We start from the raw sequence: 9299 nt of genomic DNA, 5'->3' as shown, positions 1-9299 counted from the left end.
GGGGTAACCTGTGTACGCCTGGCAGGCTTCTTCTGGCCCAAATCGTCTGAAACCCCCTGGTCTGCTGATGAGCTGGAGTATCTGTCTAAACCATCATCCTCTGGCAGCTCTCTCGATGACTCCAGTACCCTGGGCTCCTCACCACTGATCAAACCAGCTTCCTGCAACCCCCTGGAGGCTCCCCCCTGTCCCTGTGCTCCATCTGTGTTCCTCTGCTGTGCCCCTATCCCTGACCTCTGTACTGTCTGAGAAACCTGCTCCCCCTGGCCGAAACACTGAGGTGTCTGATCTCCCACCTGTTGCTCTCCTCCCTCCACTGAAACACTGTCCTGCTGATCCGAGTCCAGAGATGTCTGCCATAATGTCTGGCACTGTCCCAACTGCACTGGCATTCGGTCTTCCACCTCCACCCGCTGAGTCTTACTCACTCTGTCTTCATCTGCTCCCACCCCATCATCTTTCTCAGTTCCCAATTGAGGATAGTCTTCCAGCGCCTCCTTGTCACCAGCCCCTCCCACCACATCATCCCCTGCATCCTCCTCCTCTCCTATATCCTTCAGCACCTCAAAAGAGTTCCCCTGAGCATGTAACTCCTGCGCAGATTTCTGACCCATCCTGGAAGGTTGCTGCTTGCGGGCCCATGTCTGTCCAGTCCTCCTGCCACCGACCCTCTGAAAATCATGTGCCTCTGAGTCCTCCACCACCACTGCCTTACCTTTCCTGTCTCGCTCCCTCTGATTAAGTCTCTCTCTCAGGTCTGCTCCTGGGGGAATCGGATCCACTCTGTCTCTGTGCCACTCAGGCCGTGGCTTGTTCCCTGCCACGTAGCAATCCACCTCTGCATGTCCAAGATGCCTACAATACTGGCAGTACTCTGGTGTCCTCTCATACACAACTCTCTGCAGCCTGTGCTCATCTCCAATTCCGATCAAGAACTGCTCCACCCTAGGCTTCAAGAGATCAATCTCCACACATGCTCTGGCCATAAAGAGTCTAGAGCCATCTGCTGTGGCTTCATCTATCTTGATAGGGCACCCTACAATCCGAGCCATCGAAAACACACAATTTTTATTGATCATATGAACTGGAAGATCAGGAAACTGTACCCAAACTGGAACCACGGATGACTCAGCCTCATATGAAAAGTGCGGTGTCCACTTGAAGATTCTGAGTGTTGAGCCACCAATGCGCCAGACTCCCCTAGTCCATATCCTGGCCATGTCCTCATTTGAAGTAAGGTGCAAAAAAATGTGCCCAGCTCGTAGGAACCGAATGTTGTAGGGGCTTGATAGTCCCAGCCCCTTGAAACCTTGGTATACAATCTGTGGGGGAGGTCTCCTGCCAGAGAACTTGCCTATCAGAGAAAACTTATATGGATCAGACAAAGCTTTTACCTCCTCGTCGTTGTAGAAAACCCCTGGCACGTCGTTGTACACCGAAAACTCCTTGAAGTTGGCTCCCACCTCCTCAAAACTCTTCTTGGCCGCCCTTGGCGACCTCGGAGCGAGAGCATCCACATACCGTCTCCCCGGCGAAGAAGGAAACGCCGGCACTGGGTCCGAGCTTCTGCAGACCGCTCCGCCTCCACCGGCCGCCGGCGCCCCCTCTCCGGCCACTGCATGGTCCATCTTCGGCGTTAGATCCCCGGCTGCTGTCCCAGCTGACGCCAGGGAGGCGTCCCTTGCCCGCATCGCCGCCATCACAGCTTCCACGATCGCCGCTGCTAGCTCCGGCGAGGACGCCGGTGACAGGGCAGGCATCCGCCTCTGCTGCATCTCCAAGGTCGTGTTCGTGTTCGGGATTGCCGCCCCAGCCTCCTGCTGCGTCCCCATTTCCGCTGGCGCCCCCCGCTTAGGGTTAGGGTTAGGGTTCGGGTTGCCGGGGCGGTTCCCTGCTGCGCCGGCCGCCCTGCCCGGTGGATCTCCCATGCAGCACGTCCAACCCTCTCTCCCCGTCGGCACAAGGAGCTCGCATGCCTGCTGCAGCGTCGAGGCTGCCCCCCCCCGGCGTCCCCGAGGTCCTCTTGTCTCCACAGCCGCCGCAAACCGCCCCGACGCCATCGGTCGCCGTCACACCGTCCTCTCCGGCCACTGCTCGGCATGTCATCACCGTTGGGTCCCCACCTGCATCCCCGGTTGGCGCCAAGGAGGCGTCCCATGTCCGCATCACCTCCGCCAAGGCCTCCACGATCGCCGCCACTAGCTCCGGCAAAGGCGCCGGCGTCAGAGCAGGCCGCGACCTCTGCCGCGTCCCCGAGGTCGTACGCGTCGTCGAGATCGCCGCCCCAGCCACCTCTTCCTGCTGCTGCGTCCACCTTCCCTCCGGCGCCCCAAGATTAGGGTTAGGGTTAGGGTTAGGGTTGCCGGTGTCCCTGCCCTGTTCCTCGCCCATGCAGCCCGTCCGCACCCCTCTCCCCGACAGCCCAGAGACCATGCGAGCCTGCTGCAGCACCGGGGCTATCGCCCCCGTCGCCCCCGTCTTCCCCGAGGTCAGCCCGTCTCCACCGCCGCCGCAAGCCGCCAACAGCAGGTGCACCAACGCCCTGGCCGCCGCCGATGCCTGCACCATATCCTCCATCGCCTCGCTTGCGCCAACAGGCGGGCCAAAGCCCGACGTCTCCTTCGTCACGATCGGATATCCACCTCCGCCACGACCGCCTTGTGCCGCCGCCGCCCGAACTTCACCGCCACCCACGCCATGCACCAGCCCCCTGCCTTCACCGTCCCCACCAACACCTCTCGCTGCCGCCGCCTTTCCACCATCCCCACCAGCGCCTTGCACCGCCGCCGCCACTAGGGCTCCGCCACCTTGAGCCGAAGCCTCCCCGCCCGTTGCACCACTGTGGAGCCGCAGGTTTTGATGGAGGACCACCGAGGGAGGGCCGGAAGCATGCTCCGGCGGGCGGGGGGCCGGCGCCGGCGCTTTGGAAGCGCCGGCAGCCATTGCCGCACGCCCGAGGTGGCTTATCGCCCAAGAATCGCCCAGGAATCGCCTGGAGAGAGAGGGGAGCGGGTTGGTTTGGTTTGGTTTTGGTTTGGTTTAGGGTTTAGGGTTTAGGGTTTAGGGCCTCCTTCGTCACGATCGGATATCCAACTCCGCCACGACCGCCTTGTGCCGCCGCCGCCCGAACTTCACCGCCACCCACGCCATGCACCAGCCCCCTGCCTTCACCGTCCCCACCAACACCTCTCGCTGCCGCCGCCTTTCCACCATCCCCACCAGCGCCTTGCACCGCCGCCGCCACTAGGGCTCCGCCACCTTGAACCGAAGCCTCCCCGCCCGTTGCACCACTGTGGAGCCGCAGGTTTTGATGGAGGACCACCGAGGGAGGGCCGGAAGCATGCTCCGGCGGGCGGGGGGCCGGCGCCGGCGCTTTGGAAGCGCCGGCAGCCATTGCCGCACGCCCGAGGTGGCTTATCGCCCAAGAATCGCCCAGGAATCGCCTGGAGAGAGAGGGGAGCGGGTTGGTTTGGTTTGGTTTTGGTTTGGTTTAGGGTTTAGGGTTTAGGGTTTTAGGGTTTAGGGTTTAGGGTTTAGGGTTTAGGGTTTAGGGTTTAGGGTTTAGGGTTTAGGGTTTAGGGTTTAGGGTTTAGGGTTTAGGGTTTAGGGTTTAGGGTTTAGGGTTTAGGGTTTAGGGTTTAGGGTTTTTTTTTTTTTTTTTTTTTGTTAAAAAATAACCTTTATTCCACTAAGGAAAAAACCCAAGCTATCAGGGGGACCAAACCTGACCTGCTAGCCTAGGGGGACAAGGGATTTCTCTTGCAAGAGAATACATGTGAATTTGCAGCACATAAAAGATAAAGTAAAGCGTTACATGTGATTTTCAATGACCTCCAAACTTCTACAAACCCACCCTATCAGGCCTCTGCGCTCCATGATAGTAGTGCTAACATAGTCCACGAGCCGCATCCAAGGAGGCCCAGCCCAAGCTCCATACATCACCATAAAAGACATCGGTGAGGTAAAACCGATGTCGTTTCCTGCTACGCTCCCATGCAGTCCTCCAACACACCATAGCCGTCCTCTGCGCTCCATGATAATAGTGATGTTCCGCTCCCAAGCAGTCCTCCAACACACCCGATGTTCACTTTTGGCAAGTGACCAGCCCTCAACGGATTTAATGTGTCCTTACCGCAGCCGTTTGCTACGGACTAGGCAGGCCAAAGGTGGACCTACTCACCCTATTTGGCTTTTTGGCAAAGCCACAGCCCTCAACGGATTTGTCAGCCTTTACCGCAGCCGTTTGCTGCGGGCTAGCTAGACCATAGGTGGGTCTAGTCACCCTTTTTGGCTTTTTAGCAAAGCCACAGCTATCAACGGATTTAGTGTGTCCTTACCGCAGCCGTTTGCTACGGACTAGGTAGGTTCATGGTGACCTACTCACCCTCTTTGGCTTTTTGGCAAAGCCACAGCCCTCAACGGATTTGTCAGCCTTTACCGCAGCCGTTTGCTACGGGCTAGCTAGATCATAGGTGGATCTAGTCACCCTATTTGGCTTTTTAGCAAAGCCACAGCTATAAACGGATTTAGGAAGCCTTTACCACAGCCGTTTGCTGTGGGCTAGATAGCTCTAAGGTGGAGCTATTCACCCTCCATCAAGTATGCTATCCTGGCTTGCAAGAGCTCCTGATATACGGCAAGCCCAATCTGTCCATCCTGCAGATACCACCCTGCCCCTCCATCACCCTCTCCCCTCCACCGATATGCCCGATTGGCGAGAAAGTCTGCGCCGCATTCCTCTCTATGTGTACATCTGACCCCATACGTACAGGCAACCTGATCCGTAAGATCTCCTCGAAGCTCCATGAAATACCGAAGACCCGATGATATGCGAGTGCAACCGAGAATCGGCCAAATAGGGAGAGCGCCTATCCACGCACAACTCAATCCTCGGGATCGCCATAAGCTCGCTCCGATATTGGAGCCCTCACCAAGGACTCTGTCGCCACCACCACCGTCCACTATGATCTCGAACAATAGCACCGTAAGAGGACTCACCGATTCCTCTAGAGCTACCATCCTGTTGAGCTTGAACCATCCATCATCGGCCTCCTCAATGTCATGCGAGATCGTGTGCAATGTCCGTATCCTCACAGAATCACCATGGCACGGTGCCGAGATATCTCCCTCCAATTGCTCGGGCTTGATGATACGGATGCCATCCCAACCCTCAAATCTTGTGTGATCGCACGATAATCTTCGTCCCTCCGGCCTCATTGTGGTTCTCGGCCGTCCCCAAGAACCAAAAGATCAAGAGGGGATGATCTCCTCTCCAGAACCGGTCTGCTCAAAGCACGCCCTCCATCTCTCAACACCCGCCACCGCCAACCCCAAATAGGTGTCCAAATGCCCCGGACCTCTCCACGCCGGGCTCCCATAGAAAGATGCTCCCAAGACTCCATGCCTCACAGCGACATGGACACTAAGCATACACCACGCTTGTAAAACCTCGTCCACTGGCAGGCGTCTACGGAAGAATCTCCAAATGAACACGGAAATGGTGGGGAGGAGGAGTCTGCTCCAGGTCACTATCGCTACATCCTCCCTCTGGTGCGCAGTCCTGTAGACCTCCCAGGCAGACCTCGTAGTAAATCTCCCATCTCTGGTGGGTCGCCACACCATAACATCCTCCTCCTCGGGCCTCAAATGCACCTCTGTCACCTCCTCCGCCACTGATGGGGGCAGCACCCTCTGAAGTATCTCCTGGCTCCAGCTGCCATCTACTAAAAACCGGTCCACTCTGACATCTGGAGGCCCCTGCACCGTACACCACTCCGACAACGGTCCCCTCTCCATCCACCTGTCATGCCAAAAGCTGAGGTGACCCTGTCCAATAATCCACCCTATCTGTCTCTCTGCCACAGCTCTGGTCTGAATCATCCTGCGCCAACTGGGGGAAGCGTTGCTCCTCAAAGTCACCATACCTGGGTCCACCGTCCCACAATAAGATCTCCTCAGAAATCTGGCCCATTGTGTGCACTGCTCTCTGAATCTGAACCACAACTTCATGGATAAGGCCACCCCCACCTCTGATAGCCGTCTGATCCCCAGCCCACCCTCCTGCTTCGGCCTGCAGATGTCCCTCCAAGCCACCCAATGCACCTTCCTATCATGTCCCACTGAGCTCCAGAAAAAAGATGCAAACACCCCCTCCAGCTTCCTCAGGATCTCCAAAGGAGGCTGGATCACCTGAAGGAGATATACCGGTAGAGAAGCCAGAACACTCTGGATCAACATCAGGCGACCCCCATGTGAAAGGCGTGAGAGGTTCCAACCCTGAAACTTCCTCTGAATCTTCGCCAGCAGTGGCGCAAAGTGGACTGTCCTCTTGTTCCCTGAGATGATTGGAACCCCTAAGTAAAGCATAGGCCTCTCCCCCAAACCAAAGCCTGTAATCGCTGCTATCTGCTGCCTCCTCCTCTCTGATATGCGTCTCGAGGGGAAGAAGGAGCTCTTCTCTGCATTGATCGCCTGTCCTGACTGGGCCTCATATCTGTCCAAGAAATCCTTCCCCCTCCTCACACAATCCAGAGACCCATTAAGGAAAATGACCACATCATCCGCATAGGCCAGGTGAGACACCCTCATATCACATCCTGTCGCATAAGCCATCCCTGGGTACGCTGCAAATAAGGCCTCTATCCCTCTGGAGAAAAGCTCCGCCGCCAAAATAAAGAGAAGTAACGCACCTCCTGATGAATGCAATCACTGTCTCTGAGAACCCAAATGCTGCCATGACTCTGAAAAGGACGCCCCACTGCACTCTGTCATATGCCTTGGCCATGTCCAGCTTCAGAATAAGGTTTCCTCCTCTGATGTGATAGTTGAGCTTGTGATCAAGCTCCTGGGCCATCAAGACATTGTCTGAGATCAGTCTCCCTGGAACAAAACCACTCTGAGCTGGGGATATTACCTTCCCTAACACTGAAGCCATCCTCTGCGCCATCAGCTTAGAGATGATCTTATAAGACACATTACACAAGCTGATGGGTCTGAAATCCCTCCACCTCTGCGCACTGTCCACCTTGGGAATCAACACTATGGTCGTAGACGCCATGCCCCGTGGAAGCTCTGCCCCTCGAAAGAAATCCAATACAGCCTGAAAGACATCCTCCCCCACAATCTCCCAGCAAGCTCTGTAAAAGGCCACTGAGAATCCATCTGGGCCCGCTGCACTATCCTGACACATGCTCCAGACCACCTGCTTCACCTCCTCTGCTGATGGGAGGCCCTCAAGCATCAAATTATCCTCCGACCGACCAAGGAAGGTATCAACTCCGTGTCCACCGCCGTGCTATCCACTGTCTCCCCTGTCAGCAGCTCCTGAAAATATCTGACTCCTGACTCTCTGATCCCATCAGGCTGGTCCAGGCACTGCCCCTCCTCCCAAATTCTGAAAAGTCTACTAGCTGTCCTCTTCTTCTGCACTGTGGAGTGAAAGAACTTAGTATTCCTCTCCCCCTCTCCCATCCATCTGATAGCAGCTCTCTGCTTCCAAAAGTCCTCCTCCATGTCTAGCACTCTGAAAAGTCGAGCCTGACACTCTGACCTGTGAGTCCTGCTCTGCTCTGTGGGGTCCCTGTCATACGCCTGCTCAGCTGCAGCCATACTCTCCTCGGCCTGCAAAACCCTGTCATGTATGTTGCCAAACACCTCCATGTTCCACCACTTCAGATGCTCCTTCAGCCTCCTCAGCTTCATCTGCAGCCATACTGTCTGAAGTCCCTCCACCTCTGCGCACTGTCCACCTTGGGAATCAACACTATGGTCGTAGACGCCATGCCCCGTGGAAGCTCTGCCCCTCGAAAGAAATCCAATACAGCCTGAAAGACATCCTCCCCCACAATCTCCCAGCAAGCTCTGTAAAAGGCCACTGAGAATCCATCTGGGCCCGCTGCACTATCCTGACACATGCTCCAGACCACCTGCTTCACCTCCTCTGCTGATGGGAGGCCCTCCAGCATCAAATTATCCTCCGCACTGACCAAGGAAGGTATCAACTCCGTGTCCACCACCGTGCTATCCACTGTCTCCCCTGTCAGCAGCTCCTGAAAATATCTGACTCCTGACTCTCTGATCCCATCAGGCTGGTCCAGGCATTGCCCCTCCTCCCAAATTCTGAAAAGTCTACTAGCTGTCCTCTTCTTCTGCACTGTGGAGTGAAAGAACTTAGTATTCCTCTCCCCCTCTCCCATCCATCTGATAGCAGCTCTCTGCTTCCAAAAGTCCTCCTCCATGTCTAGCACTCTGAAAAGTCGAGCCTGACACTCTGACCTGTGAGTCCTGCTCTGCTCTGTGGGGTCCCTGTCATACGCCTGCTCAGCTGCAGCCATACTCTCCTCGGCCTGCAAAACCCTGTCATGTATGTTGCCAAACACCTCCATGTTCCACCACTTCAGATGCTCCTTCAGCCTCCTCAGCTTCATCTGTAGCCTCTGCAGTCCCTGTGCCACACTAGGTAGACACCAATTCAGCCTCACTGTCTGCATAAAGTCCCTGTGCCGCACCCACATCCTCTGAAATCTGAAGGAGGCCCTCGGCTTCTGGAAGCCTGGGAACTCCACAAGTAGGGGACAGTGATCTGAAGCTGCCCTGCTCAAATGCTCCACTCTGACTGTGAAATCCAGACTTCCCCAGGATGAAGACAATAGAACCCTATCTAGCCTCTTCCACACCCTGTTATTCGTCCATGTGTACCTATCCCCAACAAAACCTGCATCCACCAGTCCAGCAAACATGATAAAATTATTAAAATCCTCCATGGCACCTGGTCTAGCTAGAACTCCTGCTGAGTGCTCCTCCATGCTAGATATGACATTGAAGTCTCCTCCCACCAGCCACAATCTGTCGCCCTCTGGCCTCAGCTCCTCCAAGCTCTCCCATAATAGGCTCCTCTCTGACCTCGTACACTTGGCATAGACCACTGTCACAATCATAGAAGAAGGGAACATCTGCGAAGAAAGCTCCAAGTGTAGAAACTGGTCATGATCAAACAAGATTTTGCAAATAATAGTAGAATCCCAGAAAAACCAAACCTTCCCTGATTTATTAGATACTACCTCCTCAAACCCCATGCGCCGAGCCATATACCTACAGTCCAAATCAACCATAGGCTCCAAAACTGCTAAGAAACTCAGATGATGATGTCGTCTCAGAAACAAAGCCCTCCTCTGTGTCGCCAAATTCCCAAACCCCCTCACATTCCATATGATACCAGACATGACTAATGGAAAGGGGTGCGTACCTGCCTTGAAGCCTGGCTCCTAGTCACTCTTGGCTCAAATTCCACCCTCGGCCGC

The 9299-nt window shown here is 55.6% G+C and overlaps 2 protein-coding genes across 2 annotated transcripts; both read right to left on the bottom strand.

Annotated features, from left to right (window-relative positions):
* Window positions 1-1863: 1863 nt before the first annotated feature.
* Window positions 1864-2943, bottom strand: LOC122040344 (spidroin-1-like). The gene has a single exon (XM_042599665.1). It carries the CDS (start codon window positions 2941-2943, stop codon window positions 1864-1866), a length of 1080 nt encoding a protein of 359 aa, XP_042455599.1.
* Window positions 2944-7697: 4754 nt separating this feature from the next.
* On the bottom strand, window positions 7698-9074 carry LOC122040343. The gene has a single exon (XM_042599663.1). The coding sequence runs from the start codon at window positions 9072-9074 to the stop codon at window positions 7698-7700; it is 1377 nt and encodes a 458-aa protein (XP_042455597.1).
* Window positions 9075-9299: the final 225 nt, after the last annotated feature.

The sequence above is a fragment of the Zingiber officinale genome, chromosome 2A (genome assembly GCF_018446385.1).
Source record: "Zingiber officinale cultivar Zhangliang chromosome 2A, Zo_v1.1, whole genome shotgun sequence".
NCBI classification, from domain to species: Eukaryota; Viridiplantae; Streptophyta; class Magnoliopsida; order Zingiberales; family Zingiberaceae; genus Zingiber; species Zingiber officinale.
The sequence above is the reverse complement of the archived record's forward strand: the minus strand, read 5'-3'. Positions and strand labels throughout refer to the sequence as shown.

What these genes read in the sequence shown, in the direction of transcription:
- LOC122040344 (XM_042599665.1), bottom strand. Translation starts at nt 2,943, where the DNA reads ATGGCTGCCGGCGCTTCCAAAGCGCCGGCGCCGGCCCCCCGCCCGCCG.
- LOC122040343 (XM_042599663.1), bottom strand. Translation starts at nt 9,074, where the DNA reads ATGGGGTTTGAGGAGGTAGTATCTAATAAATCAGGGAAGGTTTGGTTT.